The sequence below is a fragment of the Xyrauchen texanus genome, chromosome 24 (assembly GCF_025860055.1).
Source record: "Xyrauchen texanus isolate HMW12.3.18 chromosome 24, RBS_HiC_50CHRs, whole genome shotgun sequence".
Taxonomy (NCBI): Eukaryota; Metazoa; Chordata; class Actinopteri; order Cypriniformes; family Catostomidae; genus Xyrauchen; species Xyrauchen texanus.
The window spans coordinates 20,329,836-20,348,130 of record NC_068299.1 but is presented as its reverse complement, the minus strand read 5'-3'; the positions used below and the strand labels follow the sequence as shown (position 1 = coordinate 20,348,130).

The 18,295-nt window shown below is 36.8% G+C and overlaps 1 protein-coding gene across 7 annotated transcripts in view; it reads right to left on the bottom strand.

The window, feature by feature from the left end:
• Positions 1-10,497: 10,497 nt before the first annotated feature.
• The window catches only part of LOC127618259 (SERTA domain-containing protein 2-like), a 74,063-nt gene continuing 66,265 nt past the window's right edge, over positions 10,498-18,295 (bottom strand). For all 7 annotated transcript variants that reach the window (XM_052090623.1, XM_052090624.1, XM_052090620.1 and 4 more), the window contains one exon: positions 10,498-15,158. In XM_052090623.1, coding sequence (XP_051946583.1) covers positions 14,039-15,154 — 1,116 coding nt within the window. In that variant the 5' untranslated portion in view covers positions 15,155-15,158 and the 3' untranslated portion in view covers positions 10,498-14,038. The remainder of the gene's footprint in view (positions 15,159-18,295) is intronic.

Here is an 18,295-nt window from a genome sequence, read left to right as displayed (position 1 = left end):
AACTTTGAAGTTTGTCGTTGCAGCTAAAGAACCACATATGATGTTTTTCTTTTGTGTGCACAATTTACATTCAGCTTGAATGTGGCCCAGTTCTGTTTGTTTCACAATCTTAAAGTATCTGCCATCCCATATTGCTGACCTAACCAACCCAGTTGAACTAGTTGATGGAATTTCTGGTGAATCATCATCATCCTGTTCTGCCAGGTCAACACTGTAAAATGGATGGGCCATTGTTTGTTAATATTTATGCATGACATTATAGGTGAAACATACAGATTTTTAAATAGAACAGTTCATAGAAAAGTTATGGGACAAGAACAAAACACTAATCTTGTTATATAAAATTAGTTAAGTTAATTATAAAGATTATATAATTAATAAGCTAATTATAAATAGTCACAGTGAATTAAGAAATTAATTTCTCAAACTCATTACTGGTCTCTCTGTCAACATAAACTCTCTCTCTCTCTCTCTCTCTCTCCTTAAGTGCCAATTACTTCCCTGCTGGCAATTACAAATACATTCACAAAATGAGCCTGCATAGCAGAAATAATTAATAAAGTAATGGTCAGTGTTTAATACAATCGTTAATTAAAAGAAAATAATGAATTAAAAAACACATATAAGACAGTATTGTTCAATTTAGTGTTATACATATTAATATGTTTTGTTCTAATACACAATTTCAATAACTTGATTATTTGGTGAGGGTTTAAGAAGTGTACTTTTTCGATAAAGTGTGTGTACTTTTTCACATGTGTTTTCAAAATGACCCACAACCTAATCAGTTTATATGTGAAGAAATCCATTTATTCACAAACTTCTCATGAGACGAGTGTTTGACAAATTATTCGGCAAATGTACTCTCATTGCTGCTTTTTGGTGGTTTGGAGAACAATTACTCCGAGTCGCCCCCTGTCGTTTCACAGAATTACACAACGGTGAGCACGTCAAGCATAAAAGCCTCGTCGGTTTACTGAGGAGCGTGCGTAGTAAGCAGGTTCGCGGCGTATAGCCATTCGAATTCCGAAAGTATAAACAAGACTTAAACTGCACAAAGCTACAAGAGAAAGCAGCAACTGTGTGCTGATATCAGCACTTGCCGCGTCACGTGTGAAAGGGCCTTTAAAGTCAAAAGTGTCCACTCAGTCTCGGATCGCGCGCACAAAAAACTGCCTTCTAACGTGCAAGTGTGGATTTGAATTTCCTTTCGCGGCAGTTATAACACAAATCACATTCACATCACACCCAATTACTCATTCGCCCTTGCTGCTTTTTCCACTCCAAAGTTCCAATTATTTCTGCCCACTAAAAGCTGCACATATATATATATATATATATATATATATATATATATATATATATATATATATATATATATATATATATATATATATATATATATATTCTTACCTCGATAGGCCTATCTATGTAAACGATTTAGAAAAAGTTCAATCGATTCACAATTTACATCATCGCTATGAATCTACGATATGTATGTCATATGATATCCCCATTCCTAACATGCAGTAACGTTAATGCTTTAAACACATTTGACAAGCTACTTTAATCAACAAGCAGAATTGACCATCCTCACCTCAAAAAGTCGCTAATCCAATGCTGGCCTGGGTTGTACAGCTGCAGCTCAGCTCACGTGCATGAATGTTGGGGTTGGGGGGATGGGTGTGTCTGGTCTGAACTAGTTGATGCATGAAAACAGTACCCTGATAAAGAGGTTGACTGGCTCAAAGTATTTTGAGTATTTTGAAAATACAAAAATACTCATCTTAAATGTATTTAAATACAAATTACATTTGATTTTTTTCCAAAGGCTTTAAAATACAAAATAGTATTTTGTATTTCAAATACGTATTTTAAATACATGTATCTGAAATACTGCCCATCCCTGATCGTGCGCACAGATGGGTTCTTAGCTTCTATCAATCTGCATCAGTTCAATATTGTACTCCGAATGTTATATAAAGAAGGTATGAGAAATCACAAACATAATGTATCCAAATGCTACAATTTACTTTATAATAATATCTCAATAATGTTAATTAAGACTTTATTATTACAACTGTTATACAATAATACATATAGCCTACATAACAATCACTTTTAGTGTTTAGTGTAGAATCAATCATATCTTTCACTAAACACTCTGTGAAATGTTTATATTTGCCTTATTTTTTTCAGTTGTAGGAGTTGATAACAGTTTGCATAATAATCTCATTCCATATCTGGATAATTGCTGCAATATCATAGAGGATAAGTTTCCTCTTCTTAGTTTTGTACAATATGTTAAATTAATAGCCAAAATACTTGGACATACGTGCATGAGAATAAACCTGAAATAGGAATGTGTTTCAGTCACTATTCACCTGATGTAGTTTAGAGACGATTTAGAGACATTTAGAATGTTACAAATGGCTTTTTCTGTTTAAATAAATGTTGTATACTTACATTTTTCTGTTTGTCAAAGAAGCTTCTTGCAGAAATGCAGGTCTTTGGCATTTAGAAGCTGCTATTTTAGGACCTGTGAAGAGTCTGTTTCTCAAACAAGAGGCTGTGATTTACTTGTCTTTTTTGTTGTGCATCGGGCCGTCCACTTCCCTCTCAATCCTGGTTGGAGATTCTTTTTTCAAAACAGTAATGTATGGAATTGCCTTGATCTCTCTAAAACAATAGACTTTAGAAGAATATAGAATTTCAGGAGAATTTTTTTTTGTGCCTATTTTTAAAACCAAAATCTGCCTTGCAAGTGTAAAGAAACTTGTAAGATCTCAATACCTCAGCAAAAGGGGAAAGAACCCACTGTAAATTATTGTTACTTCTGCATGGTAGAGCAAATATTTTAAATTTAATTATTTTCTTGAGTACAAACTTAGCACTATAGAATAGTTTTGTAAGGAATAGATGACACAGGATATGTTTGACATCACGGTTAAAGAAAAAAATATAACTTAAAAAACAAATTCAAACCGTAATAATATTGGCAATTAATGATTTTGACAGTATTTTTGATCAATTTAATGCATCCTTGGTGAAAGGATGTTTCTTCAAGAATGAAAATGTCTTTGTGTTCTAAAAATGGAAGCGTTTATACTATACTGTATATAATATAATCTTCATAAAGCAACTTGTAACGTAATAACTTGAGTAGTTTTTCGGCAAACTACTTATTTACTCTTAAGTCATAATATTTCTAAGTACTTCTACTTGTGCTGAAGTTAATTATTTCTTCAGTAGCAGTGTGACAAGGCAGGCGAAGAATGAGGATCTAAACACAGCTTTATTTACAAAAGAATAAACAAATTAACTCAGAATATAATGAAAACAAGGAACCAGGCACAGTGTATCCAACAATACATGCAAAGACTGACAAACTAACCAGGGGAAACAAGGGCTTAAATGCACAAGGGAAAACAAGAAATAATCAGGGAACGAGGAACACCTGGGAAAACAATCAAGGGAATACCAATCATAAAATGTAACTACAAAAGGACTACAAAAATGAACAGAAAACAGGAACTAAACAAGAATTACAACATAAAAGTCAAGATCAAAAACAACAGGGAATATGACAAGAAGTACTTTTACTTAAGTAAAAAAAAATTACTCTTTCCACCACTGGCTATTAGTAGCACCACAAGGAAAGGTGATCATGATTACATTTATGTAAAAATGTCTGATGGGGATGGCATGTGTCAGTAATTCAGCAGTATGGGTTTGATTTCAGGGAACATGGACATTCAGAACCAGCATGTCGAATTCCTGTGTGATCATGTTGCGTAACTAGTGGAGCATGGCACTAGCAATGCCAAGGTTGTTGGTTTGATTCCTAGCGAATGCATGGACTGATACAATGGATAGCTTTAATGCACTATTAGTTGCTTTGGATGTCTGCAAAATGCATAAATGTAAATGCTGTTGTCAAATAAATGCAAGCTAAAATGTCCAGGTCGAGATTTTCTAATGTAATAGATTTATAATTTACAATGTCAAAATATCTTTCTCTCAGTCTGATTCCCCTATATCGATATATTGTTTACGCTCTCTCTCTCCCTCAATGAATATGGCTTTTTGTGTGTTTTTGTGAATGTCAAGCTCCCACACACTTCCTCACACCCACTCCTTCCACACAGCAGCTGTGTGTGGTCTGTTTCTTACTTCCTGTTCTGGCTCACACAGGGCCTTTCCCCTCAAAACACAAACACACACATGCAGACACAGATTCAAGATCACAGTAATTTCATGAACACATATCCCATACTCATACCACCGCACCATTGCAAAAAAATTCACAACAACACACCTCCTTGTTTCCATCATAAAACAGTTGACCACATAGATCTGAACGAGGAGTCTGATAGTGAACAGCCATGTGTTATGTAACAGGTTTTAAAAATCTATCTAGTCTGACAGTCTTCTAGCTCCATCCTTTAGGACTCATAATAATTAACTCTCAGTGACCTTTGGTACAAATGTAACCTGGCACAAGCTCACGTTATAGGGCATCATTTCATAACAAATTTCAATCAAATTAAATTGAGTAATATTTAATTAAATAAAACCAATTAAACTTTAATAGTTTTTAATGTAGTTTTTTAAAGATTACAGATTAAAATTTGATAGAAATTTGTTGTGAAATTTAAATGTGCAAGTGTGTGTTTGCAGAACCAGTACTCAGATTTTGCAGCTAGTGTAAAAATATTCTACTTGCCTCACAGTGTTCATGTTACTGTGTATTTACGTATGTACTGAGTAATAATAATGAACTCACTGTGCAATTATTTAGTGAAGCTGCTTGTATTTGTGTTATTGTATTATTGTTGCTACTAAATTAATTAACTTAAGCAACATTTAATATCTGTAACAGGAACACTGTAAACTGAAGTGTCACCATATATTCTACTCAAAGGCTGGATGAGGGTGCTGCTTTATTGCTCAATTCAAATTCCAGCCAGCTGGGGCAGTCATGCACTGGTGTGTCTGTGTGCGCGTGCTAGTGTGCCTGCTGAGTTGGGTTTGTGGTTGGCGGAGGTGTGGCTTCTTTCCCTCAGTGGTCACAGCAGAACAAGATCATTCAGATATTTGCACAACCTGCCAACTTGACAGGGAGAAGGGAGAGTAGAGGAAGGGGGAGAGCAAGGATTTTGCAGTCTCTCTCTCTCTCTCTCTCTCTCTCTCTCTCTCTCTCTCTCTCTCTCTCTCTCTGCATACACAGAAACAGGAAAGACTGTCTACTTCATGCCTTATGAACTGAGCAGAGTCAAATTATAACTTTTTATAAGATTCATGGGTAGTTTACTTGTTACCTCTCATTCAATTTAGGTTCAACAGACCAATTTTGAGCTATTCTCACAAATAATAATTATTTTGACTGAGACTAAGAGCGTAGTAAAGATTATTTTTAGATGCAATGCTCCAGGAGAGTGTGAAAAGGAAACAGGGAGAGGGATGAGAACACCTTGCTGGCCTCTTGGAAAGGTGTGTCAGGTGTCATAAATAAGAGTGAAGCAAACACAAAGCAGTGTATTTTTGTCCAATTACTATACTTGAACAAAAAGGGGCTTGAAGAACCAATAAAGAAATATCCTCTAATCCAAAGATTTTCTAATGTATTTGTCTGCTGAATCCATATGACCAGTTTGTTTTTAACTTGTAGCCTACCACCTGAGAGTTTATGGCATGTTCACTTTTAAAATATTTTTGTAAATGTTTTCTTAGTCATCACATTTTAATCAACAATTTACTTTCATCTTTAAACTTTATATACTTTATAGTTTTTTAAACAAATTAAATATAAAACATTCACATTTCAATCATGTTTAAAAACAACAACAACAATAATAACTAGATAGGTACATATCCTGAAGAAAATGTGAGTGGTTCTTGCCATGGCAAAATTTCTCACCATGATGTCCCACCAAATGCACCAAGTTGAAGAGGTCACCCCCATGACAGTAGGATGTTCTGGTGCAGAGATATTGGTGTGGTTCCATGGTTGCTAGGGTAGACCCATCTAGTTGCTAGGCAGATACCAAGGTGATACTTAGCAAGGCTCCTTGCTATTCTGAGTGAAATGTGTCAACCCGGAAGTCTCTACTATGTTCTAGTGCAGAGATATGTGTTTTTTTACTTGGTTGTTAGGGTAACCCCATGTGGTTGCTAGGCAGTTACCAAGGTGATACTTAACATGGCTCCTTGCTATCCTGAGTGAAATAAGTCAACCTAGAAATCTCTATTATATTCTGGTGCAGAGATATGTGATTTGTTACTTGGTTGCTCGGGTAACCCCAGCTGGTTGCTAGGCAGTTTCCAGGGTCATACTCAAAAGGCTCCTTGCTATCCTGAGTGAAATATGTCAACCTGGAAGTCTCTACGATGTTCTGGTGCAGAGATATATTAATTGTTACTTGGTTGCTAGGATAACCCCATGTGGTTGCTAGGCAGTTACTAGGGTGATACTTAACAAGGCTCCTTGCTATCCTGAGTGAAATAAGTCAACCCTGATGTCTCTGCGATATTTTAGGCAGTTACCAGGGTGATAATCAAAAGGCTCCTTGCCAGCCTGAGTCAAACAAGCCAACAATGAAGTGTCTAAGATATTCTGATTCTGAGATACCCATCTAAGCCATTTTGAATGGAATTCAATGGGGGTTGGTTGCTAGGATATTCTAAATGGTTTCTAGGGCATGGCTAAGTAGTTTCCATGGTGATTTCTGAAGTCTTATTGCTCACCCAATTAAAACAAGCCACCACTCATGTCTCTAGGACATTCTGATCCAAAGATATCACACTAAGCATTTTTAATGGAAGTAAATGGGGATGGTTGCTAGGGTGCTCTAAATTGTTGTTAGGGTGTGGCTAACCATTAAACAGAGTAATTCTCATTGGCTGATTACTAACCTTACTCAAAGGCATCATTCCGCTAGACTCTTAAGACATTTTGTTCTGAAGATTTCCTTCTGAGACATTATTAATAGAAGGGGGTGGTTGCTATGGTCCCATAAATGGTTGTTAGGGTGTGGCTATGCCATTACCAAGGTTATACTTAAAGAGTTATAGGTAGCCTGATTGAAATGAGCCTGATTGAAATGAGCCCACTCTCATGTCTCAATGCCATTCTGATTGGGAGATATGTTCTGATAACTTTCCTGCATTGACTGCCATAGTACGTATAAAATCCCTGACCATAGTAGCCTCTGGGACTATTTTGCACCCTGCAGTACATTTTACCCCAAATCACAGGGTAGGTTCAATGACGTTTTACCAGCCCGAATCAAATGAGACCACCCATATGTGTCTATGTAATTCTGATCAGGAGATATGATCAGACAATTTTTTTTCAATATAAAGTCAATGGGACTTTTTGGGATGGTTTTGTGCCCACCCAGGGCTGCACTGTACCCCTAATCCCTTAGAAAAGTCATACCAGAGTCTGGTATAAAGTTGTGCCAGACAATAAGTATTTTACATTATAATAGTGATGCTTTGCTCCGCAAGCACCACTAATAATAATAATAATAATAATAAGTATTTGAGTTTATAATAGTGATGCTTTGATCAGCAAGCACCACTAAATAAGTATGTAAGATTATAATAGCGATGCTTTGCTCCGCAAGCACCACTAATAAGTATGTGAGATTTTAATAGTGATGCTTTGCTACGCAAGTACCACTAATAATAATAATAATATGTATGTAAGATTATAATAGTGATGCTTTGCTCCACAAGCACCACTAAATAAGTATGTAAGATTACAATAGTGATGCTTTGCAAGCACCACTAATAATAATAATAATAATAAGTATGTAAGATTATAATAGTGATGCTTCGCTCCACAAGCACCACTAAAAAAGTATGTAAGATTATAATAGCGATGCTTTGCTTCACAAGCACCAATAAATAAGTATGTAAGATTACAATAGTGATGCTTTGCAAGCACCACTAATAATAATAATAATAATAATAATAATAATAACTCCTGCAGTACCCCCACATTCCACTAGGGGTTCACAAATCCCCTTTTGCTCTAATATTATGATGAAGTGAGACAAAAAGGAATCATCATTCAACATGAAATGCATTTCACAACCTACTTTTCTCATGTAATCTGATGTATTGCTTAGTGAAAATGCATATTCAATGTAAAAAAAACATAGGGTGTGACTTGATTTCATTCATCATTATTTAACTTGATTGTAAAAAATGTGCAATACAGAGGACCGGCACTACGATCTGAACTAAAAAAGTTAGAGGGATTTGTGACATCAGCCAAAAATGAAAGCCGTCTCAGAGGAGGAGTTGTTGAATTTTGATGAAAGAATATGACACTAAACCTCTTCTATGGTTAGATTCTTAATTCACATTAAGACTAGGAATGTACATTAACAAATAAGCCAGGTCAGTTTTGATTTTCTCTTGACTGTCATTGAAGGTCCTATTAGTGATTATTGTATGGTATACCACACAGAACATATCCCTTCTACCTGACAGATATAACTTTATTAGTTGTCCTGAGATATCACCCTAATTTATGTAACAACCCTAGTCTCTGTAAACAGCAAAAAAGCCAAAATATTATTATAATTTTTTTTAACCAGATCAGAAGATGCTGAGGCGCTCTCTGTCTGCCAGTCATTTTCAGAGTATCACTGACATATATTTGGAGAAAAAGGGAGTTATAACTCAGTGTCTAACAGTCTGGCAGAAGTTAGTTAAATGAGTGACTAACAAAGTTACTGCACCTTTATGCTGTATTCTTGCATTACAGTTAGCTGTAGTTAAGGAAACACTGAAATGTTGTTGTTGTTTTTTTTACACAGTTTGACCTATTTTTTTTCCATGTGGGGATAAAACAAGGGCAATAAAGAATGTTGAAAGGAGTGGACAAATGCTACTTGAAACAAATCAGTCAGCTATACGAGACCCATAGTACTTATTGAAAACATTACAGAATAAGATGGCAAATACTTCCCTTGCTATCAGCTCATGAAACTTGAAACTTATTAAGAAGCTTGAATATGAAGGGACTGTAAAGTGGACACAATCCCTTCGTTGGATTAAGGTCATGTACATACAGATACACAAAGAAAAGAATAAACTGTAAAGTTGTGTTAAATAAAGGGAAGAATAACAAACAGTAAAAGTGAGATGGTTACAGTGAGCGGTCCTATAGAAACAAGTACTGACTCACAACTCTCATAAAAAAGCAACATGATACACTTAGGAAAGACATGTTCACTGATGTGTGATCAGTTTGTCCATGCTTTGATCTGGCCTCCCCCATTCAGTTAGCCCTTTTCCACTGACATGGTTCTGGGGCGGGTTCACAGACACTGCCACGTGCTAAAACTGTCCCTGATACACAGCTGTGTGGCCCCAATACTGGAAATAAATAGACTCTTGCTACCAGCCCATGAGTCATGGGTGCAAAATGGAGGCAACTGTTGATGCAAAGAAATGCCCACTTTCCTATGCAGAGCAGCTGTGTGACTAGAGAGAACTGGAAGTCTCTGTCTCACTCATGAATCTTGTAACTAGTGTACATTATTCAGTATACTTGCTACACAATCTTTAATTGTAATGGCATTTCTACAGTGTTCAAGGTGCATTTAGTAACCATGCATATGTGGTTGAAATCACATACTGTCAGAGTATGTACTGTATTTGATGAAGGATGCACTTCTCGCTCAATAAAACAGTACATTCTTTAGGTATGCTGGTGAGTATTATAAATAGATTTTGGACTTCACTCAGGAACGTTGCCGTTGTCCCGTGACCCTAATATTTGACGTAATAAAAACAACTGCAGAAATTTTTTACTCACCTTTTAACCACAAGGATCAACTTTTTTGGTATAAACTGTATCTCACTTACAGTTGAAAAGTTTTGCTATTTGTGGTCAGCCATGATTAAATTATTCTGTGAGTGAAAGTGTCAGTTAGGGGGAAATATGTAGTATTTCCCTGATCATTCATTCTCATTTATTTATAAATAAATGAATGAATGATCATGTGATCTCCACATGGCAGCTCCGATGTGGTAGACCAGCTCTATGTAAAAACACACACACACAAACACACAAGTGTTGGTGCGGCTATCCTTATGAGGACTCTCCATAGACATAATGATTTTATGCTGAACAAACTATAGATTATATCCCCTAATCCTACCTCTAAACCTAACCCTAAAAAACATTCTGCTTTTTTACATAAAAAAAAAAAAAAAAAAAACATTGTTTAATGTTTAAGCAATTTGAATTATGGGGACACTAGAAATGTCCTCAGACCACATTTATAGCATAATACCCTTTTAATAACCAGTTTGGAACCTAAAACAATTTCCTCGTAAACCACCCAAACCACCGTAAAACTCTTTTTATTAAACTCTTTTTTAATTACTGATTGCACCTAAAATGCTTTGTAGTAATAAAAGAAAGTTTTGAAAATTTAAATGAAGAAATCATAGACAATGTATTTTTTCCTCTGTTTATTGTATGATATAAAACTAGAAAAGTAAGACTGTTTCAAATTCATAGACACATGTCCATATTTTATATACAGTCTACAGTCCACACCTTGAAGCAAATACAGTGATCATCAGTTGATGGGTTATTTAAAAAAAAAAAAAAATATGTAGGTAATATTGCATAGAAAAAGGCACAGCTCCAAAGCCTGAAGATACAGCCTTTCTTAATGAGCAGAAAAAGGGTTAGGACCCCCCACAGCACTATCTTTCGCTTTCTGTCACTCACTCACAAACACACATTCACACACAAATAATCCCGGTGGTCACTATCCTGAAACCACTTCACTTTAACTTCGCCAAAATTGTGGCTTGAACCATGAGCTGAAGATACCGAGATACCGTTTAAAAATAACAACCAACATCAGAAATCATGCTGCCTTTCTTTTTACATTTGGCATTGAAGGTTATCTAAAGACTTTCCCAGCAAGAGGCTTTGGAAGATTGAAATTCTGAAGTTTGTAGAGAATAAAATATTGCTTCACAAACCTTTCCGTTGCACACAATCTGAAATACATAAAAATATTAAATACTTGTAATTAAATAGGGGCTAGGAGTGTTGACCTGGAGACTAACACAAATACCACCCCAAATTATAATACAATAAACTTAACAGACATAAAATAATGCATTATTAAAATAAGATGAACATTTTTTTTTTTTTTTTTTAAATAAAATGGCTTCCACCCTAATTAATAAGCAGTGATACATTCCTGTAAGCATAATACATTCCTATCTCATATTCTGTACAAATTACAATCTGGATGTTAGCTTAAATAAATTAATTTACACAGAAAATGAAAAATAAATAACTTCAAACAAAACAATCACTCCAAACCCCCCAGCAATCCTATAAGTAATATTAATCATAGTTTTAATTCAATAGTATTGTCCGATTGGCTCTCATTTACACATGTTTAAAATTCTCAGACAATCTCTCCTTTGAATTTGGGGTTTTAACAAATTCAAATGCTTGCCTCTAGCCAAGGTCTCTCTGACAGTAAGTTCATATCTCAGATCTTTAATGGTCACATCTGAACAAGATGAATAACCTGTTAAAAAGAAATTTAATTTTTGATGTGAAACATGTTCTCTTCCCTTCCTCATTGCTCACTGCAATGGATGTTTGATTGATTCATTAAACAAAGCCATATTGTGCACAGCATTTTTTTTTTTTTTCAGTTTGTATATCCATATCCTTATTTTTAATGAGAACTAGTGCAATACAGAAGACTGCACTATGAAAATAATACAACTTATATGATAAATGGTCCCTTTTCTTGTAATTCAAACATGTGAACCGCACACAAAATAATATTCTAAACAATCTGATGAATCAATCAAATTCAGTGATCTATAGAGTTTTCTTTGCAAATATACTGTGCTTTCTATTGCACATTCATGCAGAATACTCTTCAACAATGGGAAAGGGAATGACAATAGGACTGAATGAAACTCCAAAGCTTAGTGTAAAGAATTTTACTTCAGCAAACTTACAAACTCTTCTGGTGAACAAATACCATGAGTGCATGTTAAGAGGAATATTCTGGGCTCTGTAAAAGTTCAGCTCTCTGGACAGCATTTGGGGCATAATGTTAATTACCCCCCAAAATAATATTTATATAAATATATAATATAAAAAAAAAAAAGCACCAACTGTGGTTACCTTAAGGCACATACAACAGAAGCGAATGGGGCCAGTCCAAAAACATTAAACATAGTTTCAAAAGTATAGCCATTACATGTACTAAACATGATTTTAGAGTGAGAAAATCACTTTCTAACCTAATCTGTGTGAAGTTATATCCAAAATTAGGCTACAACACTGTTGTCATGACAACATGATGCTGGTAAACCCTGTAATCTGGCTACTGCTATAACGCAGGTAAATCCTTGATATTACTACACTAAAATATGTATACTGTTTATGTCTTATGGCTATATTTTTGAAACAGTGTATATTTTAATGTTAATTGACTTGGCCCTATTCTCTTATTTTGGAAGAGCTTACTATAACCACATTTAAAAAAAGAATGTTTTGTGATTATCAACATTATGAAACAATTGCTGTCGAATGAGCTTAACTTGTATTAAACCCAGAACAATATTTTAAACACTACCAAATAATCTTCCACTTCAGTGTAATGCAACCATTTCTACTGGCCAAACAACACTAAGAGGAAACCCAGCAGGGCAACAGAGTGAGAATCTGATGTAAACATGAACAGATTATTTAAATTAAAACTCAAACAATGGTATAAATAAGATAAAATATAAAAAAAATCATATATCTGACATCTGTACAATTATGAGCTATATTCCTGCATGCATTAGTATGTTAACAGAAATGTACCGTTGTACTGATGAGAGACATATACAAAGGTCAATGGGAAATTAGTTGAAAATGGGCTCATATAAACAGCAACCCTGAACTTACGTGTCTGTGTAGAGCTTTTTTCCTCTTTGCATGAACAGACATGCATAGACCCTCTTGCTGTGCATTAGTGTAGCATTAAAATTGAAAAAGCCACTGTGTCAAGCGTATGATATAAAGCCAGAACAAAGGCCAAAACAGTGAAGTTATGATGATGCCTTGAACACAGATAACAAGGAAATGGGTGCGAGGAGTTGATGGTTTGCTTATTACTGATCAGAAAAGCATTGATTGCATACATTAAAGGGATTGTAGCATTGGCTTGGTAATTTTCCCACTGTATCAAAGAAACCTATCTGTAAAACACTATGCATCAGATCTAATGTTCACTTATTGCCAGCTGAGATGTAAACACATGGAATCTGAGCCGTTATGGCAGATTACAAGAAATTTGGTTGACTGTAAATATCTAACCACTGCACAGATGTATCAATAACCTGGTAAAGGTAAAGCATCTTCCATAAATGAGTACATTTCACGTTTCACTTTAACATTAAAATGGAAGCAGACGAAAGTTAATAAATGACTGACAGCAAAATAACAGACCACTTTAAATATTACAAAAATTGCTAGAAGCATTATCTCTGTGTAGAAAAACATGAACACAAAATAAGTTCCTCTTTTAAAAATCTTTGTGCTTTGTGAAAATGAAAGAAGAAAATAGGGCTGTCATTGCACATTCTTGCACCTGTCCACTGAGGAGGGGGAAGAAAGATACTACTCCTCTGATGATTTGTCTTGTTCGATTAGAAATGATAAAAGACAGCTACAAGGATGAATGGACCGGAATTTACCAAGTGGTCATAAATGATGAAGGCACTCAGATCTGCCAGAAGCCAAAGTTTGTTCCATAGATTTCTTCATGTTAATTTTTGGAAAAGGCAAGCACAGTGCATGCACAGTGTTGAGAAGTAGTACTGGGAAACTTCATCATTAAAATTTCAATTTCCTTGTCTTTAAAAACTGTACAAAAACACTCACAAAGTGATTCTTCAGTTCCATTCTCAGTTTGTACAAAAAATTATTTGATTGGTTTTGCATTTCTTTCCCAATTCCCTCCAAACCTGGTCATGATCCCACAAGCACCTCCATAATATGATCCAGTTCAGTGAGGTCCATTTTAAAAGGCTGGTTTGAGGTGACTGCAGGAGTAGCACTGCTGTAGGGAGACAGAGTCTTGAGAAGCTCGTCTGCCGTCACCATGGGTGCCAGTTTTGAAGAGGTAGCACCTGAGGAAGAGGTGCAGGGGTCAAAATCGTACATGGATGTGTCAATGTCTGCAAAGAGAATGTCGTCCAGGGCTAGGTCTGTTAGAAAGCCTGAGGACGAGGAGGTGGGTGAGGTGTTCATGTCCAGGCTGTTAGGAGGAAGGGACTCCAGCAATCTGGATGGCACATTGGGGACTGCTGGCCGTTCCTCAGGCAATGGGACCAGCCCTTCAAGCTTTGGGCTGCAGGGCTTACAGCAGTCTTTGGAGTCCCCTGAGTTTAAGGTGGGGGGCAACAACGGCATGTGGAGGGCCACTGTAGGGGAGGAAGTGGGAGAGGTAGCACCGGGCACTGCTGTAGTTGGTGGTAATGGAGACGGACTGAGTTCCTCAATCTCGTCCAGGGCAGAAGAGAAGCTGTCCCTGGCCACTGAGGGAGGGAGTCTGGGGAGAGGAGGAGGAGCTAGCGGAGAGGGTGTTGTGCAAAGAGTGACACTGTCCTCCTCTAAGAGTGAGGCTGGGGTAAGACAGGACTCCAGAGGAGCTGGGTTTGACAGTCCTGGCGAGGGGGACATAAGGACTGGAGCAGAGAGTGCGGGAGACTGGGACAGCGGTTGGGCCACCATAGACAGCACGCTGAAGGCAGGTTGCGCCTCGCAGAAACTCTCGTCCACAGGGTCGTCTGGCGGAGGGGAGGGGGGAAAAAAGAGTGGCCGCAGGTTGCCCTCTTGCTTTAGCTCATCCTGGATGCGCCTCAACATGTTGTTGATGAGCACACGCTTTTCCAGGCTGGGTTCGGTAAGTGCCCGCTGGTTGTACAGCTTCATCAGGGACATGTTGAAGATGGTCTGCCTCTGCAGTGTGTAGGAGACCTTAGAGAGGCCATCAGTCAATGCTCCGGCCCCTGCCGCCAACGCTTTGCCTTCCAGGCCCTCTTCATCCTCATCTAGTTTCCGCTTTGACCCTTTACCCAACATATATCTGCTTAGGAAATAAATAGATAGAGAAAGAGAAAGTGTTATTGAGTGCACAGCCACTCATTAATGGTGTTTAGCACTTTGATGACTCAGCAACATTTCCAAATAAAGCTCTCGTTCCATATAATAGAAAAGTTCTAAGAAAGTTTCAAATGTTGTGTAGATGTGTATAAATCACTTTATCAGCTAAACATAAAAATTACAAAAGCACTCACAAAGACCAAATATTTTACAGACATAATCAAATTAATTAAATTTGTTTTGTCTCTAAAAAAGCAAAAACAGTATCTGGCAACTACAGGTTATGGTTTCTAAACCCATCAACAGAATGAAATATTTAAAAATAAAGAATTTGAAAAAATAAACAACAGAAATTCAAGGTATTTTTGGCCCATCTTTTTAAATGTCTGGGGCATATGCCATTTACAAAGGCATTTTTGCCCTAAGCTCTGGTTAATTAAATTGGTGGAAGCTATAATCTGGTGTTTGTTAAAATTATGTTCTAAATCATATTAGGCATATACTGTAGATGAAAAACCAATAGATGTAAAACAAAGCACATCCAATCTAACAGGCAGCCAACCCAAACAACTGTTAGTTTTGGGTTGACTAATCAACAAGTTGACTGAGTTAAAAATAAAAAGAACCATTTCGATTAACAGATTTGTGGCTTATTGCTATGACATTGCCCTGCAAGCTGTTGTCATATTAGCATTCGCAGCCACCACTGGGGTGAGAGTCAGAACAGTCTCTGAGCCCACAATGCCTTATTTTATTGCTGTGCCAAACAAATAAGGTAACAATATATGTAAATGACACTGTGTGATAACACGCACACTCAGATATACACATGATCAGAGATCTTTGAGCAACCACAGCATCTCCGACAGGACATTAAATGGATAGCTCACCCACAAATGAAAATTCTGTCATCATTTACATAATTCACCCTAATTTTGTTCCAATGTTGACTATCTTTCCTATCTTTTGATTTTGTTTTTTGGGTGAACTAACCCTTTAATGCCTATAAAAGCATTGCCAAACACAAGAATTGACACTTTTGGTTTGTTTGTGCAATGAGCCATTACCGCAGGAGCGCATACAGATATACAGCTTTGACTACTCTTTTCTAAGCCATGCTGCAGTGAGGAGGGAGGCAAATATGTGTCAGACTTTCAATAAGTACTCACAGTAAGAATGTGTCACACAAGCTCAAAGAACTGATCACTGCCTGCTCAATCATATGCTGGAAGCAGGAAGACAGGATCCAGCTGAGAGCTTGGTGGAAAAGGGACAAGAGGAGGAGTGTATGTCTGTGTGACCTGTGCTGAGTTAAAATGGCAGCAGTGCTCTCAGCTACTGTAGCACTGTAGGTTCATAATACTAGGCATTTATAAAAGATCACATGGGCTATCTTAATATTACAGTACACTGAGTCACCATAGCCTCTGCTCTGGGTAAGAGAGAAAGTGACATGGAGAAAGAGCAAAGGGCCATGTACATTGTACTCACGTGTATGTGGGACTTTTTAAAAAAGACTAATGAAAAGTTTCTATAAAGTATTGGCAGTTTGGGTCACTAATAATCTAGCATCTTAAAGTATACATGAAACTGAATTTGCAACCAATTTTACTTCTGAAATCCAACGTGTTTCCAAGTAAAACAAGTAATAATTTTGATATTGGTCATTAATTGGATTGTGTAAAATGGGCATTACATACAGTTGAAGTCAGATGTTTACATACACCTCAGCCAAACACATTTAAACTCAGTTTTTCACAATTCCTGCAATTTAATCATCAAAAACATTCCCTGTATTAGGTCAGTTAGGATCACTACTTTATTTTAAGAATGTGAAATGTCAAAACAATAGTAGAGATAATTATTTATTTCAGCTTTTAATTCTTTCATCACATTCCCAGTGAGTCAGAAGTTTACATACACTTTGAAGTATTTGGTAGCATTGCCTTTAAATTGTTTGTACTTGAGTCAGATGTTTTGGGTAGCCTTCAACAAGCTTCTCACAATAAGTTGCTGGAATTTTGGCCCATTCCTCCAGACAGAACTGGTTTAACGTAGTCAGGCTTGTAGGGTTCCTTGCTTGCACATGCTTTTTCAGTTCTGCCCACAAATCTTCTATTGGATTGATGTCAGGGCTTTGTGATGGCCACTCCAATACCTTGACTTTATTGTCCTTAAGCCATTTTGCCACAACACTGGAAGTATGCTTGGTGTATTTGTCAATTTGGAAGACCCATTTGCGTCCGAGCTTTAATTTCCTGGCTGATGTCTTGAGATGTTGCTTCAATATATCCACATATTATTCTTTTGTCATGATTCCATCTATTTTGTGAAGTGCACCAGTCCCTCCTGTAGCAATGCACCCCCACAACATGATGCTGCCACCCCCATGCTTCACGGTTGGGATGGTGTTCTTTGGCTTGAAAGCCTCGCCCTTTTTCCTCCAAACATAACAATGGTCATTATGGCCAAACAGTTGATTTTTGTTTCATCAGACCAGAGGACAAAAAAGTAAAAAGTAAGACCTTTGTCCCCAGGTGCACTTGCAAACTGTAGTCTGGCTTTTTTATGGCGTATTTGGAGCAGTGACTTCTTCCTGGCTGAGCAGCCTTTCAGGTTATGTCGATATAGGGCTCGATTTACTGTGGATATTGATACTTGTCTACCCATTTCCTCCAGCACCTTCACAAGGTCTTTTGCTGTTGTTCTGGGATTGATTTGCACTTTTTGCACCAAACTACATTCATCTCATCCTTCCCGAGCAGTATTATGGCTGTGTGATCCCAACGGTGTTTATACTTGCATACTATTGTTTGTACAGATGAACGTGGTATTTTCAGGCATTTGGAAATTGCTCCAAAGGATGAACCAGACTTGTGGAGTGAGTAAAAATGAGTTTTAATGACTTCAACCAAAGTGTATGTAAACTTCTGACTTCAACTGTATCAAAATGTAGCCAGGTGGTCATAGGGAAGGGGTTAAAAAATAAGAGGACTAGGTGATGTCATATGAAGAAGAAAGTCAGAACACGTTATTACGTTATATGACACAGCTTTCTGGTTTACACACTTCTGATTCTTCAATCACGCAGTGTGATGTTTCTGAATAATGACTGTACAT